Source organism: Pantherophis guttatus, chromosome 1 (genome assembly GCF_059756535.1).
Source record: "Pantherophis guttatus breed Tessera chromosome 1, ASM5975653v1, whole genome shotgun sequence".
NCBI lineage: Eukaryota > Metazoa > Chordata > Lepidosauria > Squamata > Colubridae > Pantherophis > Pantherophis guttatus.
Window position 1 is genome coordinate 147851933 of NC_142063.1, and position 17967 is coordinate 147869899.

The window sequence follows — 17967 nt, forward strand, 5'->3', positions numbered from 1 at the left end:
CTACTAACTAGAGCACACAAAACATTTGCTAGACCAATTCTCAAATACAGCTCATCTGTCTGGAACCCGCACTGCATAAATACAATTGAGAGAGTCCAGAGATATTTTACGAGAAGAATCCTCCATTCCTTTACCTGCAGTAAAATACCTTATGCCACCAGACTTCAAATTTTGGGCATAGACAACTTAGAACTACGCTGACTTCGGTCTGACCTAAGCATAGTACATAAAATTATCTGCCCCAATGTCCTACTGTCAATGATTACTTCAGCTTCAACCACAGCAATACATGAGCAAATAATAGATACAAACTCAAGGTAAACCGCTACAATCTTGATTGCAGAAAATATGATTTCAGTAACAGAGTGGTCAATGCCTGGAATGCACTACCTGACTCTGTGGTTTCTTCCCCAAACCCCCAAAACTTTAACCTTAAACTGTCTACTGTTGACTTCACCCCATTCCTAAGAGATCTGTAAGGGGCATGCATAAGAGCACCAGCGTGCCTACCGTCCCTGTCCTAACATTCCTTTTTATTTTTTACTCTTACTCTTTTCATGTATTCAAATTATGTTTATATTTTTACCTGTTATCTTATATATGCTTGACAAATAAATAAATAATAATAAAATAATAAATAATAAATTTCCTGCAACCTTATATAGAAGCCAACCTACACTAGAAACACAGAAGAGGACAGTGTGACAGACTAGATTCATAGATTCAGTGTAAAACACAATGCAGTTTGCTTGATTTTCGCTTATCATGTTATGTGAACAAGCAATTAAAGTTTGCACACTATGCTTTATGGCTTAATGTAGTGTATGAACCTATCTAACTATGGTTTACTCAATAAACTCTGAATAAGCAACTCATGGCTTAATGCAAGGTATGAACCCAGCCACATAGTTATTGTGGCCAATAACTATGTTAAGAATGTGAGAATGTAGAAAAAGAGTCTTGCTGGATCAAGGCAATGACCCAGCTGTTCCAATTTCTATGTGTCTGAATAGTCCATCAGATGGCATAAAGATGGGAGAGATAAATGGAAGCAATAATTCAGGTTTTGAATGGAAACATTTCTCTACTTAGAAAAAGGCCCAACTAAAATATAGAGGAGTATCTTATAAAGAACATCTCCTGTGTCTCCACAAACAGCAATTTCTCACAATGTGTATTCAAGTGAAACACCTTTTCTTACTAGCAGCAGAATATTTAAATCTGAACAAAACTATTAACACTTTAATACTTACCCAGCCCCAAATAGCCATTTTGTCCTTATCAACAAAGCTCATTTCGGAAAATAGCCTAATTAATAACAGAAAAGTGCACATATTCAAAAAAATCTTATCTTATTCTTCTTTGCAATACTTCCTTTACCCCACCTGCCTTGCTCCTTGGAGAATAGGCGTATTAAAATGTAATACATAAATATTAATATTCAATACTTATTTGCAAACAAGTTTTTTTCTATTCCACTTTTTTTAAATAATTAGATTACCAATAAGGGACAAAGGAAATAGAAAGGCTACTTGGGTTAGAAATAGAAGAGAAATTAGTGTATTTGTGTTAATCAAATTTTCATTTTCAAACTAATATATGAATCTTAACTCAACTACCCATCAAAATTCATTTCTCTGAAAGTTACAGTCCAATTCATCAATCAAAAAAATTGGGAACATTAAGGAAAGGCCTGCACAAAATGTTTATATCATGCAAATACAGTAATTAACTATCTTATATGACAACCGTTTGCAAAAACTGTGTATTAGATTAAAAAAAATTACTGTAAATTTGGATTTTTTAAAAAAATAAACCCAAAATTTATATTAATATAAGGAGGGGATGATAAAAGTTAGTAAATGGAAAAAATGAGAAACAAAGAAAACCAAGCCTACAAAATTCTGCAAGAAGGAGAAACATTCAATTTCCAGTTAATCCAGTTAAGATGTTAACCGTCCTAACTAAGGCAACAAGGCACAAACATACTTGGCTGCTGAGATCTGATCTTCAACTTCATAGGTTCCCAGTCTTCGGTATATTGCATGCAAAATTTTATCTCCTTGAAAACCGCTTCCTCTACCATCGAAGCTAGCCACAATAATCCCTTCGGAGCTTGCCAGATACGTAGACCAGTTGATCCGGAAGACAGCATCTGCTTTCTGACTACCAGGTCCTGCATATCTGTGGAAAGTAAGTTGGTTGACTTGATCCATGCCATGCTCTATTTGTTCTGCACTTTCCAAATTCTTATATAAGCAGGGAATTTGATTGGAACAGAAAATATCCAGCAGCCTGCTCTTCATCTGAGTTTGCCACAAACACTGTAACAATAGAACTGGGATTCAGGCCCATGAAATGTATCCTGATGATATGCTGGATTTTTAATTTTCTTATTATTTGGCTGGCTTTAGTTGTTTTGAATGCTTATTTCGCTATATACATACATGGCTGGAAATTAAAAATAAGCAATATAGACAGCAATTTAGGTTAAAATTAATATATTCTAGTAAGAATGGTATTTACAAAGAAGACTCTAAATAGAGGAAATTTAATTGAAGCACAAAATGATAAGAAACGAGACGGAATCGTATGATCTTTTTCTGGCACAATCAGTATATGAACTCTATGGTAGGATTTTAATCTCCATTTAACTCTCTCCATTGAATTATTTCCATCTTTGTCTTTTGAAATAATGAGATGTTTTTTAAAACTTCATTCCTTTATGGTTGCTGCAGAACTTAGAGATGTCCAACAAGAAGTCAGCAATCCCCATTCTCCCATGAAACACAATGAGTAACTTTGGACCAACCTAATCTAATTTATTGTGAAGTTGAGGATAATCATGAAGCTCCTGGAAGAAATCTCAAATAACATTAAATGTTCATGACTAAATCCTACTGAAACGACTGCCCATAGAGATAGTTTCAATCTATATTTTCTACACTCCAACTCTCACCCTGGGCCTTTGTGCAAATACAGCAAAACCGAGCTTAAGTTGTAAGCATTTGTTCTTGCTTCATTGCAGGAATGTCTCGATGTCTCACACCTTTTTGCTTTTTTCCATAATGGAAGGCATTATGGATCCTCAATTATTCATTTTCCAAATATTGTTTGACATTGTGACATTTGCTAACAGATTACTGCCTTATCCAGAACATTCAAATACCAATCAGGTCTTGCATCAAAGCCCCAACAAACATAATTAGTGGCTTTTGTGCTGCTGCATGAGAGTACTGCTTTTGTCTAGAGCTACTGGGGCTCCTACAGCACTTACAGCCATGGGCCACACTTGCTCATTTCCTCATTGAATAGTCTTATCTGACGATATTAACATTTCTGGAATAAATGAAGAGCAAACACTCTTAATTAGTTGCCCAATTATACCTCCCCAAATGAAAGTCCCTTTGTTGATGCCAGATGTTGATCATGTGCAAGATGGCAGCTATGTGGCTCAGTTCAGAAAAGCTTGTTCAGAATGAGGAGGCATAGTATCCTTTTCAATGTATTAAAGCAGCTGCATCCTGCAGAAGGCTTGCATGGTTATTTCAAAGCCTGTCCTTGGTACTGTGTGTACTCTGGGACTAATGCCAACCTGCATATACAGTTCATGTACAAACACTGTGGTCAGCCTTCAAGGCAGTTGCACTTCTGAAAAGATGCAGCTACTTTAATGCTTTGAGGATGCCTACTTTACTATTGTTAACAAAAACGGCAAACTCCTCTTTCAATGTTTTTCACTGCCCTACTTTTTGATAAAGTGATCAAGTGCAAAAATGAAGGGTCTGTTTTTTCCTCTCGCAATAGATCTGAAGGCTAATTATATATCATCTGAAGAATGTACATAATTCAAAACAGATAATCTACGAATCATGGTCGTGTTCACACGTCCCCCGGCATACTATCCTAAAACCCAAATGCTAATCTTCAATAAATGTAAACGGTGTACCAAGATCCACTTTTGCTGTTCAGAATTTTAATAAGCCTTTGATTATCTCTCAGTGAAATTTTAATTAGTGAAATAATTAATAATTCTAATGATTATTATATATTATGTTTAAAATATGAATTAATAGGACAAAGAGAAACTAAATGCTTGTAACTATCGTATGCTACATTCCTTGCACAACCAATTTTCACCAAATATAGAATATTTGCATTTTATTTACTATAAAAAGCAAATTTCTATAATTTGCAGATTACAGGAAGAAGATAATTAATGCAAATCCTTTAATATGTGCAGAGGAGTGTGAGGGAGGAATAGCATCAACAGCATATGTTCAGGATCCAGGAAATGTGCCTTCTTTGTTTATTTCTATATTATATTTGCAGGGTCGGGTTCAGTAAAGATGTATGTATATGGTACAATGGTCTTATCCACATTTTTCTAAAGTAGCTATCCTTTGGCCATTGTTTTTATTTAACTGCAAACTGTACAGTAGTCCTGACCTAGAGTATACCGGTTTATTTAAATAGGCTCAGCAATACATGTCAAGATTTAAGCCCATTTGGGAGAATGGATTTGCTTAATGACCACATGATTCGCTTAATGATGATTCACTTTATGGTTGTCATAAAAACAGTCATAAAATCAAGTCCTGCCTAATGACTGCAACAACTGATAATGGAAATTCCAGACTCAGTTGTGGTCATTAAATGAGGACTGTCTGTATCTCATTGGTTGGAACAGCTGGAAATATTTGAAGGCAATGAAGGCAATACTTTTTGAGCGTTTGTCAAAATATGTGGCATGGTGCAATTACTAAGGTTTATGCATTTGTTTCTGAGGCATATAGGTGTAAAAGTTAGATTTGCCTCTTAACATCATCACTGTGACTTATTCAGAACAGGGCACTCTTAATGATCACTGCAGTTTCTGAACAACCACTAGATGGTACCAGTGAAACTCAGAAAACTCTTTACTGCCCTATAACAATGGTTTGGCTTTTTATAACTTATATCTGATAACCCTATTTCAGAACCACGATGCTTTTCTATATCATAAATAAATTGTCACTTTGATAATTTGCAGAGCAACAGCCAAACCAAACTCTTTTAATAAAGGCAATAAGTCTTGAAGCACGTTAAACTCTTAAATGTTTGTCAATGAAATTTCTTAGAAATCTTTTTGTTGTTATCCTGGCTAGTCTTTTTCTTCTAATCTTACTAGTGCAAAGATATTGCTTGTATTTGTCTGATGACTGCATCACAGCCCTCTGAGAGAATATGAAACCAGATGCCAATAAGTTCCTCCTCTTCCTCTACAGTAATTTATTAGCAACAACGCCTTCTGGGTGGAAGAAATGGGCCATCAGCCTACTGAACGATGGCTTGCATCTCCCTGAACTGTCTGCAGCCAAGCTGCTTCTCAGGGGAGCAATCTGCAGCATTCAGAACTGAGGCCTGAACAAACTAGTTTTGCTAAACCTGTCTTGCTATTTAAATCTTTGTACAGCATCCACGAAGCATTAGGTAGACAATACATAAATATAAATATCATTGGTAACATGAATTAAGCATAAATAAATAAAGGTAAAAGGGCAGTTTGACTTACACATCAACGAGCAAGGGATACTTTTTTGACTCATCGAAATTAGGAGGCAATATCATCTGATACCAGTATGCTGAAGAGGAGAAGAAAAATAGGAAAGCAAACAAAAACATGAAATATGCATTAATAGTTATAAAGAACATATGCAGAGTTAGCTTGAACATAGGAAAGGCAGGGAGAGGGACAGGAACTGGAAAAGTCCTACACAGGATCCAAAGCTTGCACTACAATAATAAGAAAAGTCTTCCACCTGCAGACTTTCGCTAGATAAAATTGATTGCTGCAATAACTGGTGATGATGTTAATTACAATAAAAGGAAAGGCTTTATGAAATCTTTAAAGTTTGAACATTACATCAACTAAAAATCCAGGGAAAACATGACCATAAAAAACATTCAAAACCACATTTAATAGTCAAATTAACCTCTGGTATAGTCTTACATCAGAACCAGCAACTTTGATTAAAAAGAAGAAGGTTCAAAAGATTCCAGCCGCATTTGAAGGTGATATGTATGTATATAATGGAATAGAAATAAAATGTAAAGAAATATAAAGTTCTGCATTTGGATATATATATAAAAGTAAGCCATTAAGTATAAGGTTGGAGCTGGTTTGGTATACTGTAAAAATGATCTGGATATTCTTGTTGACCTAAGCTAACAGTATGATGCAAGTATGAAAAAGTAAATGCTCTATTGGGATGCATTAACAAGAGCATAGAGTCCAGTTCATAGAAAGTAATTGTTCCAGTCCACTCTGCCTTGGTCAATATTTATGATAGTGTATCCAATTCAGAGCACCACCATTTCAAAAAGGATCGTAACAAATTAGAGTAAGTTTAGAGAAAAGCGATCAAGTCTGGAAACCAAGTTATATTGGAACAAGGAAAGGATCTGGGTATGTTTACAGAAAAGTTGATGATGGAAAAATATAATTACCATTTAAATATATATAGTGGGAATGAATTTATTCTCTTTTGTCCCAGAGGACAGGATCAGAACAAAGGGTTACAGAACTACAGAAAACTGAATCAGACTAAATCAGACTAAATCATGAAACAACTTCCTGACAGTAGGAGTGGTCAGATGGTGGAGTGTCACAAGACATGGTTAGTTCTCCTTTGCTCGAGGGTCTTCTAATGGAATTGTATGGTCATCTGCCAGAGATGCTGTACTTAATCCTGCACTGTGCAAGAAGCATCGGTGGACTCTTCCAACTCTCAGATTCTATGATAATACATTAGATAATTAATTTTTCTGGACAATGAATGTGAAGGTTGAAATCTGTACACATTTCCATGCAAGGAAATGCCTTTGATCTCCATAACTTTCAGTGTTAATACTCATTTACCATAGAAATCATCTGAAAGAATTAGCTGCAGAAAAGTACAGTTATTCCATATTAATCAAGGTTCACAAATAGCATAGCTGTTGTGGCAGCTGAATAAGGGGACTAGAATGCAAAATTAGATCAGGTGCTACTGACTTGCATCTATCAGGCAAATGGAAAACTACATACAGGTAGTCCTTGACTTATGACCACAACTGAGCCCAAAATTTCTGCTAATCAAGACAGCTGTTAAATTAGCTTTGTTCCATTTTACCACCACTCTTGCCACAGTTGTTAAGTGAATCACTGCAATTGTTAAGTTAATAACATGGCTGTTAAATGAATCTGGCTTCCCCAATTACTTTGCTTGTCAGAAAGTCATAAAAGGTGATCACATGATCCTGGGACACTACAACCATCATAAATACACGCCAGGTTGCCAAGGGTCCAAATTTTGATCATATGAATATGGGGATGTTGCAATGGTCATAAGCGTACAAAACAGTCATAGGTCATTTTTTTCAGTGCTGTTGTAACTTCAGTCACTAAAAAGAATGCTTGATACTACCTGTATTTCCATTCATATAAAACATTGCAAAATTAGCCAAAAATAGGTGAGAACAATTTCAAGCAGGCTTTCTCCAAATGCCAATTTCTCTTACAATCAGTTTTGTGTTGTATTATCACCTGGAAGGCATGGTGAAGAGAAAGAAAGAAAGAGAGAGAGAGAGAAAGAGAAAGAGAGAGAGAGAGAGAGAGAGGGAAGGAGAGAGAGAGAGAGAGAAAGAAAGAAAGAAAAAGAAAGAAAGAAAGAAAGACAGAAAGAGGAAGGGAGGAAGGAAGGAAGGGAGGCAGACAGAAAGAAAGAAAGAAAGAAAGAAAGAAGAAGGAAGAAAAAAGGAAGGAAGGAAGAAAGGAAGAAAGAAAGAGGAAGGAAGGTAGGAAGAAAGACAAAGACAGAAAGACAGAAAGACAGAAAGACAGAAAAACAGAAAGACAGAAAGACAGAAAGAAAGAAAGAAAGAAAGAAAGAAAGAATACTTGAGGTCTTTCATCAGCTTGAAGGCTGCCCTGTGCTTTACACAGCATGAAAAGGGTCAGAACCAAATGCTGTTTGTTTCATACTTTCATATACACTGATGTTTTAATTTTTCTCTTTAATTTTCTATTTTGAATGATTACTAAATTATATTTTATTTTGGGGAGTGAATGTTTGTGTTTCTGTTTTTTAAATACTTTATCAATAGAGGGTGCTATGATACTATTATTTTGGTTCATAGCCTCTCCTGCTGGTGAAAAAAATGCTGCCTCTTTTTTGAACAAAGGAAAGAAGGAAGTTGCTTTTTCTCATTATTCCAAAGTGAATGGTGGGGGTGAAAGGTGCAACCTTTTTTTCTCATTAGTAGCAGAAGCTATTAATTAAAAACAGAATTCTCTTTAGTAAAGAAAAACAACAACAACAACACTGCAAAGAAGTTGCACCCTTCCAATAGATAAGGTGGCTGGCTGGCTGGCAAGATGTTATAGTTGAAGGCATGGATTTGGGAAAGCAGTATGTGTACTCTAAGAGAGTGAATAGACTGGGAAGAATCAGGTGGGACTGGAAAAAGATGGTGTTTGAGATGACACGGACAAATTCCGGTAGAAAGAGATAGATGGGGTGGGGAGTGGGGGGGGGGGAGAGGAAGCCAAGCTGTTGGAGGCATACAAAAAGAGAGTAGATAAGGAAGTAGATGCAAAAAGGAGGGAATAACAATATTTCGGGAAGGAAGGATGGATTGGTTTAGTGGTTAAGGCACGAGACTAGAATGCCCACCTTAGCCGTGAAAGCCAACTGGGTGACTCTGGGCCAGTCACTCTCTCTCAGCCTTACTCACCTCACAATAACAGGATTCTTGTTATTGTGGGGAAAATAGAAACAGGAGAATGTGTTCGATCTATTCACAATATTGAGTTATTTGTAAAAAAAATAAGAGGGAGGGAGGGAGGAAGGAAGATTTGGAGATGTGTGAATGAGGCAACATTGTAAGCACAACATTCAACTGCCTCATTTTCTGCCCTTCTGAATTAAGACAAATGTTTCAGAGTAATCATTACTCTTGTGTGTTGCTGGAAGTACTGACCTTCCCAGTCCAAAGTGCAAACTGAAACTGATAGGTATCAGCATGACAATAATCAGAATCACACTCAGGCCGCAGACATCATATATCCTGAATCAGCACACCTGAAATAGCTTACAGCCTCCAACTGAAAGCAGAAATTCATGGAGGTATCAAGAAAAAGATAACCCTGGTTTCAATAATATTGTCTGAGCAAGCTGCTTGATCTTCATCTACAAAGTCTCATATTACAAATTTTTAAGCCTAATGGTTCTTTTCCTGTTATGAATCATAGGAGAAATTGTTTTTCTAAGGCACAGCTGATAATAATTAAGAGCTGCAAAACATTCATGTCATTCAAAATTATGATTTCAAAAAGCTATGCAAATACACTGTTTTATTCAGGTTTTTTTAAAAAAATGATTTGTTTCATTTTGTTACAAAACTACATTTTGTTTGCAAACTTACTTTGTCCATCCAGAGTAATATTTCTCAGTCTTTTGCTGGGCATCTGAATTTCTTTCAATACATTTCTCAAATTATCGTTATTTTCTAGGATCTTAACTTCTAGGATTAAAACAGATATATTTGATAAGTCAAAGAATTAAAACAACACGGAGAGCTGGTTTTAAAAATAAAATTACCTGGGGGGTGGTGCTCATCTCTGTTTCTTTAACTGAGGGAGCCATGGTCATGTGGCCAGCATGACTATTTGCCATTACCTTCCCACCAAAGTGGTGTACCTACTTATCTACCTGCATTTGCAGGCTTTCGAATTGTTAGGTTATCAGGAGCTGGGGCAAGTAATAGGAGCTTACTCCCGCTGTGTGGCATTCAGGTCTCGAACCCAGGCTGTCAACTTTCCAGCTAGTGAGCTCAGCATCTTTAACTGCTAAGCCATTGTGCCTCCTATTTGGAAGTGGGATTTACTTCCTAGTAAACGTGAGTAGGAGATGATTGATGAAAAAAAATGCCTCCGATTTCAAACATTAATTACAAGCAGGGAAGGAAAAAGAAGAACAAAAGACACACATTTAAATCAACAGAAAGAACAATCCAAATTCTTTCCCACAAATATATTTCTTTTCATACCAACTGGAGTGTTTCTCAACAATGCCGTAACATTCAAAATCTAAGTAGCACCAGCTCAAAAAGAATATGAGCTCAGCTGGCAACAATCTCAGCTTGTCAAAATTGCTACACCCAGAAGGGATTTTTTTTTTTAAAAAAATTCACAGTCTCTTGTCCCAGGTCTGTACCTTTTTGCCAGGTATTATTGGAAATTTGATCTCCTTGCAAGTATGCACGCGCACACACACACACACACACACACACACACACACACACACACACACACACACAAACTCTTGTCGTTTTTTTCTCATCAAGTTATATAAATTATAGTGACATATTAGATTGATCCCTTTAACACAATGGTTACAGCTTCTTAGTAATGAATCTCATTCTACCTCAGGGATCTACTTCTAAATAGTGTGCATTAGACAAATCAAATCAAGCTTTCTTAAATTGGTGCCCTGCAGACATGTTAGGCTAGAAGTCCCATTGTTTACAGCCAAACAGCAATTTGAATTGCTTTCAGGTGTGATGGGAACTGAAATCCATCATATGTACGGCACCCAACTGGGGGAGGTCACTGAATTACATCACCAAAGTGTAATCTCATGCATTCATACCAGAAATAAAACTAATTATGTATAACTGATCTTACTGCAAGATATGTATGGACAAAATATTACAAACTCTAGATCATAAATATCCCAGAATAGACATGCATTCACATTGTTCCAAAGGAGGAAAAAATTAAAATAAAATACCTTTGCCTGTATTGCTGTTTTGCAAGGTGAAGTAGGGCAGGCCAGGACCTGTTATTCGCAGAGTGTTAAAAAATCCAATTAATTAAACTAACTTTTCACTGAAGTTATTGCTACTGTTTCTTTGTCAATGTGTTTTGACTGAGATGTTCTTATGTTTTGCATTTTAGTCTGCATTTTCTTTCTTTGTAGATTTGCTCAATGATTTAGTGGAAAGATTATTTAATCAGATGCAACATGTAATCCATAAATATATTTAAAATAAATGAATACTGTAAATAAAAACTACATTCAGTGGAACCAATTAATACCAATTGTCATACTAATTTTATTATTTTGGAATAAGCTAGTCACTAGTACATCTTTTTTTCTGTTCTACAACACACAACACTGTAAACGAAAATGATTTTCCTTCAACAAATTAATACCAATCGTCATATCAGCTAATTAACTGGAAATTGGAGAGTAGGTTTTTTTTGTCTTTCTGTTCTGACCAGCCAAAAATTAGTTTTCTTCTTCACATCTGTTGTATGGATGTCCAAAGTACAGGGTAGTTGATAGAAGTCTTCTAGTCCAACCTCCTGCTCAAGTAGGGGACCATTTCAGACAAATGATTGTTCAAATCATTTTTTAAAAACTTCCAGTGATCAAGCAACTTGCCAATCTTGATTGGCTGCTTATGGATCCTCCCTGCCATCACATCAAGAAAGAAGGAGAGGACTCCTTGCTGCCTTTAAATGTCCTCCCAGCATCAAGAGGAGAAAGAAGGACAGGTCAGCAGTTGTCAGGACCTCCTTCCACTCTGCAGCTGTTCAGATAGAAGACAATGGCTGCTTTGGAAAAGGTGAGAAGCAACAGGGGCAGCAAATCCAGGAGCCTGGATAGCTCAACAGACAGAGCACTGTAATTTAACACCAGCTGTCTGCAATTAAAGTAAGATCGAATCTCGCCAGGCTCAAGGTTGACTCAGCCTTCCATCCTTTCTAAGGTAGGTAAATTGAGGACCCAGTTTGTGGGGGCAATAAGCTGACTTTGTATAAATATACAAAAGTATGAAGGCTATTGCTTAACGCATTGTAAGCCGCCCTGAGTCTCCGGAGAAGGGCGGCATATAAATCAAATTAAAAAAAAAAATTGCAACAAATGTGGGTAGGAGAGGAACATGTCTCCCAGTACAAGGGTGGGTGGGTGGAAAGCTATCTCCACTAAAGTGTCAGGAATAGGAGTGTACTCCTAATGCAACTTCTGCAGCTACTCTCTGCTGCTTGTGGCTGAGGCAAAGAAGCTGCCATATTCTCGGTATAACTTTCCCTCCAAGGATCTTCCACATTGAGCATAGGAGGTGGGGGGTGCTGGAGCAACATTGGCCTAACTCAGGGGCTGGCAACCTTAAACACTCAAAGAGCCACAAAGGTCCTAACTGGACCATTCAATTCTGGAGCCGACCGGAAGTCCGGTTCCTCCACCATAGAGTCTCCTCCTAGCGTGGCATCCTTTTTCCTCTTCCTGTCCTAACCGAAAGCCCTATCAATTGTGGAGCCGACTGGTGACAGGGAGCCACAGCAGAGGGATGAAAGAGCCACATGCGGCTCCAGAGCCGCGGATTGCTGACCCCTGGCCTAACCCATTCCAATATTATTTCCCCCCCCAAACACATACACAACTCAAAGGGCTGGTCCTTACTTGCCTCTCTCCACAAACAATAGTCCTATAATGGGGATGGTCAATATTGTTTTACTTCTTTAGCGGTAAATATTCAGGCATACTGGCCTCTTTTAAAGGGATAAATTCTGCCAAATTGCAAATGATCAGGTTCAAGAGTTTTATATTGTCATTCAACAGCAGTCAAACCAACTACTGCTGTTCTGGTTAATGTGGCCAGATAAGCAACCAAAGTGGAATGGAAGAAAAATAGTTTTCTAGTAGGTCTTTTAAAAAATAACTTTATGTTTCATGATGTACTGTGATACTCTTCATTTTTAAACCAGTGGAGACTTTTACATCAATGTATAAGAAGAACATAATTGCAGCCCATCCTCTAGTCCACATGATGGTTCCAGTGATAACTGGAAGTAGGGAGACCTAGTTTCAAACCTTCTCTTGATCTTGAAACTCAAAGGGTGACTTTGGATCAATCCCTTTCTCTCAGCCCAATTTATATCACAAAGTTGTTCCTCTGAGGCTAATATTTTTAACAGCATCAGCTGCCTTGACTTCTTAAGAGGAAAAGCAGGAATAAAAATGCAATTTACAAAAAACGCCAAATGGTTTAATGGCTGTGAGCCAGGTATCCCCTGAAGCACTTGAAAAAGTTTGTGCTTAGGACCATCCAAACAACAGTAGTTCTTCGAATCATGGATTGAAGAAGCATCAAGTAAATATTAGGATCTTAAAGATTGAGTTGCATTTCTGTAAGGATTGGGGGTGGTGGGGGAGGTCTGTAATACTTGCCGTAACAATTCAGTTTATAGTATCTTGCATCTGGGCTGAAGGATACAGAGAAATACTGACATGCTTCCTCCTTTGAATCACAAGTGATACATGTTTTTTGAAAGCCATTTTTTAAGTCCACTCTGTAAAAATGGGGGAAAGAGAAAGGTAGAAGAAATCTGTATTCTATTGCACATCATAAAGGCACACCATTACAAATACTTTTGATTTCAACAGGAGCATTCATCAGGGGTTTTTTTTTTTTCTTTGCCTCCCTATGATGGCCAGAATAATTTCTATTTGTGTGCATCAATGCTTCGTTTTGTTTTATGTGCTGGTAATGGCATGGTTTACAACTTCAATTTCTAAACAGTTTTTCGACAATTCATCTTTATACACAATTTTTTCCTCTGCTACTCTGAGGGTGTTTTCTTTGCGAACTACGATGGACATTTGCCGCTTACATGCTTGCCTTCATGTAATTATTTAATTCAGATTTCTCTTCTTTTTTCTTCAATTGTCTACTTTACCTGCAGTAAAGCAAGGGATCCAGTATTTTAATGCTAAATATTGTCAATCAATTTCATTCCATGGATTCATCATTCCATAAATGCACTGTCATCAGTTTTTCTCATCTAAATAATTCAATTTATTTACAAATGTGTCCAATTTACTCTACCAGTAGGATACTTGTTTCGCCCATCAGTTTATGACTTAATTTAATTTTGAATTTTGAAATCATTATTATCATCCTTGCATTAGGGTATTATTTATTTCACTTTTATGTTTTATCCCACATTTATTATTGTTTATAACTACAGTAACTCAAGGCAGCAAACAAACCTAATATTCCTTCTTCCTACTATTTTCCCCCCAACAATAACTATGAAAGAGACTGACTGATACAAATTCAATAAATAATAATAATAAATAATAATAAATAATAATAATAAAAAAGTCACCCAGCCAGCTTTCATGCATAAGGTGGGACTAAAACTCACAGTCTCCTGCTCCCTAAGCTAGCATTTTAAGCACTAGAGCAAACTGGAGGTAGGCAATTCAAAAATGTGAAAAATAAATAAAGATATATGCTCTGTATGCTCTGTATAGCAGAACCATAATAAAAAAAGCATCTTACTTATAAAGATGTCTTCCTCCTGGTCTACCATCAAATTCATTACTAATAAAGTATCTGTGAAATAAGCAAATTGATGGATTAATACATCATCTTGATAATCATTTAGATTATCGTAATAAAAATTTCCTAGGATAATAATACAGAAGTAGCTATAAAAGGTTAAATGGTTAAGCAATAAAGTTCAATTCTACATGAGCCTCTAAACTGGAAAAGACATTATGCTACCACAAAAAATGGAAAATATATCATTATACAGAAAATAGTAGGCAAAGGAGAAAGTTTATTGTAATGTGAATTTTTAATTTTGTAAGCCACTCAGAGTCATTGGGCAGCAATATAAATGTCTTAAATAAAGGGGAAACAACTGCACTAATTACTTAATAGACAAGTGCCAGCATAGATCTCTAATTCTGAATTTTCATTTTTTTCCACTGAACCTGTAGAGTACTTTTACAGAATATATTAGGTATTTAGCAGCTATAATAAATAAATTTTAAATCAGAGGAATGTATTCAACAATTTTAATATGCTTTCCGTGGAACATCTCATCAAGAGAAAATATAATAGGTGACTAACTTGTAGGAAGCAAATTGGTGAAACATTCCAGGATTTATTTCTTAAATAGCTACAATCTGTTGTTGACTTTGTTTAGATTTGTATGCAATTTGGGGGGGGGGGGGGTTGTAGCATGTTTATGCTACATTATTGCACTTTGTTACATCTAGAGATTTTATATATGTATGCTTCTGTGTATATTTGTTATACTTATTTAATGATGCAGATTAGAATGTTGATTGCATTCTAATAAAGAGAAAATATTAACAGTGGGTCCTACATAAGGAAAGCAGACAATAGGGGAAAGAGAATGGTATTTTCATAATCATGGATAGAAGACAATGTACCTCAGTGCCATTCTATTGTAGAATATTACTCATTCAGCATGGATTGTTTTGACAGATAGGCTCCTAGTTCAACTAAAATTAGTGACACTTGGGTCTTACTGAAATCTTAAAGCTTAAGTTAGTAATGATTAACTTGTCACATAGAATTCAGTGGGATGTAAAAAAAACCTTGATTTAATGAGATTGGGATAGAAGATTTATATCTCAAAAGTCATGAGATTTTGGCTTATTAAGAAGACATAAAGGAAAGGAAAGGAAGGTCAGCACGCTCAGTATAAAAGGCAAGGGAGCGTAAGATTGCCATGCAAGATTTCTTATGCTAAGCTTTCATCCAGTCTCAATTTTAATACAACAGACAAAAGCAGGACAAACAGAAAAGGCTATCTCTTAGAAAGGGATGATTTATGCATTTGCCACACACGAATTCAAAAGTTATCAATGGATACTCACAGGCTGTTATTTGTTACAGCAGCTATATCGATTACTTCCCATTTTCCACTTGTAATAGGTTTAACTTTCTAAGTATAAAGATTAGATAAAATATGAAACTCCATAAATACGTTACACCAGGGGTGGGTTCTAAATTTTTTTACTATCAGTTCTGTGAGCGTGGCTTATTTTGTGGGTGTGGTTTGATGATCATGTGACAAACAATTCTTTAGAATTTAGCAGAGATACTGGTCTACCAGGCTTTTAACTGCTTGCAGAGCCTTACCAGTCTACCCATTTGTTTTTGGAGTGTTCCGGTCTACCCATTTGTTTTTGGAGCGCACTGGTCTACCACCACACTGCCTTTTACCACTGATCAGCTGTAGGGCAGCCCTTTGAAGCACCACGGCAAGAGTTTAAACAGTTTTTTGCCACTCTGCCACCACCGAGAGCATCTGAAACCGCTTTCAGGCAGCTTGGCCTCAATTGCCAATCTACCACCATCGAGCGGTTTACAAGGAGTGGATCAGTTCTAGCCAATCAGTTGGGAAGCTTCTTGGCTTCTCAATTTAAAGCTACAGTGTCTTGGTGTTTTTTTTTCTTCTTTGTCAAGTGAGCCCTGATTTTTTCCTTCTAGTTGATCAGCTGGGACTCGGGAAGCAGCGAATAGATTGGGGGCAGGGCCAGGCAGAGGTGGTATTTACCGGTTCCCCAAACTACTCAAAATTTCCACTACCTGTTCACAAGAACCGGAGAGAACCAGTAGCAATCTACCACTGTGTTACACATACATGCATAAAACAATTGTCATGGTACCGAGTAACAATCCCAACCAAGTTAGAACTTTGAGACTGGAACTCTTCTCAAAGATTCTCTTTATTGGGTACATCATATCAGCACATTCAAATGTGAAGCCAACTCTAAATATTTCCCGTGGTTCAGTATAATTAAAAAAGTACATGATTCCCTCCCCCCAAATGCAGGGGTGGGATTCAGCCAGTTCGGACCTATTTGGGAGAACCGGTTGTTAACTTTCTAAGCAGTTCGGAGAACTGGTTGTTGGAAGAAATCTTATTTTGTTTTTTTCCACTTTACAGGGCTAATCCTGTAAGGAAGGCAGGAAGGAAATATTCTGGTGTTGTTTCTAGGCTAATCTTTATTGCCCTGCTTACAGAAACTGCCTCTCTGGTTAACCCTTGTTACATTGTAGCAGCTAAGGCAAAGCGCCCATCGACCTGAGTGATGTTGAACTGGCCACCCCCACAGTCACATGACCGCCAAGACACACCTACCCAACTGGTCATTAGGACAGAGAACCGGTTGTTAAATTATTTGAATCCCACCACTGCCCAAATGTCACAGGTCACATTGCCCAACTGGGTAAACGGCAGGCTCTTCAGGCACTCTACTCCTTTCTTGCTCATACTGAGCAATGACCTTGGCTCTACCAGCCTCTGCCTGTGTTGTGTCTCTAACACATCGTAGAGTAGCATTCCAAACCTCCTATCCTCCCCCCATCTGTGTGGCAACTGAGAAACAAACAAACAAACAAAAATGCCACAGCCAGAGTCGTTTCCAAAATTGAAAACAATGTCTGCAGCAAACTCTGATAACTCCAAAATGATAATATGTATGTAATGACATTATCACAAAAAATGCTGCCATTATGGTCTTATGCAAGTACATAAGCCATGGCACTGAGTGATGACATCACACAGGTATCAACATTTGCCTCTCTTTGCCCCTCCTTATGAACAACCCTGCACAAACATAAAGAAACATGCACAAATAATCATTACTTACGCCTGCGCTATCGGTGTAGTGAATATGTTCATATCCTTGTGAATCACTGATAATTTTGTAGTAGCTAATTTTGTCAGAAGCAAAGAAAGGTTCTGATGGCTGAAACTGCGAAAAAGAACAATAACATGTTTATAGATATAATGGTTAGCAAGTATTCTATTTCATAGGTTTATTAATTTTAACCTCTCAGAAAAATACATTGACTATCACATTTTTTTAGGGATTAAAAAAAAATTATTTCTCAAAGGTCAAGTTATTCCGAATATTTTCAAAATAAATGAAACAAAAGCAATAGGTTTCTACTGTGGCATTGGCTGTTTTTACAGATGGACTCTTCAATATGGACTCTTCAATATGAAACATTAGCGAATTGCAATTACTTGGCTCTTTAACAATTCATTTTTCAGTACTTTTTATTTTCTTTTGTTGTTTTTGTAATATAAGGAAGGTAATT

At 36.8% G+C, this 17967-nt stretch overlaps 1 protein-coding gene across 1 annotated transcript in view; it reads right to left on the bottom strand.

The window, feature by feature from the left end:
- Positions 1–17967, bottom strand: part of DPP4 (dipeptidyl peptidase 4) — a 72843-nt gene that overhangs the window by 20179 nt on the left and 34697 nt on the right. Inside the window, exons 13-21 of the mRNA XM_034426282.3 lie at positions 17514–17618; positions 15732–15799; positions 14380–14433; positions 13263–13384; positions 10815–10862; positions 9448–9546; positions 5555–5624; positions 1990–2184; positions 1254–1308 (exon numbers count right to left, since the gene is read on the bottom strand). Coding sequence (XP_034282173.2) covers positions 1254–1308; positions 1990–2184; positions 5555–5624; positions 9448–9546; positions 10815–10862; positions 13263–13384; positions 14380–14433; positions 15732–15799; positions 17514–17618 — 816 coding nt within the window. The remainder of the gene's footprint in view (positions 1–1253; positions 1309–1989; positions 2185–5554; positions 5625–9447; positions 9547–10814; positions 10863–13262; positions 13385–14379; positions 14434–15731; positions 15800–17513; positions 17619–17967) is intronic.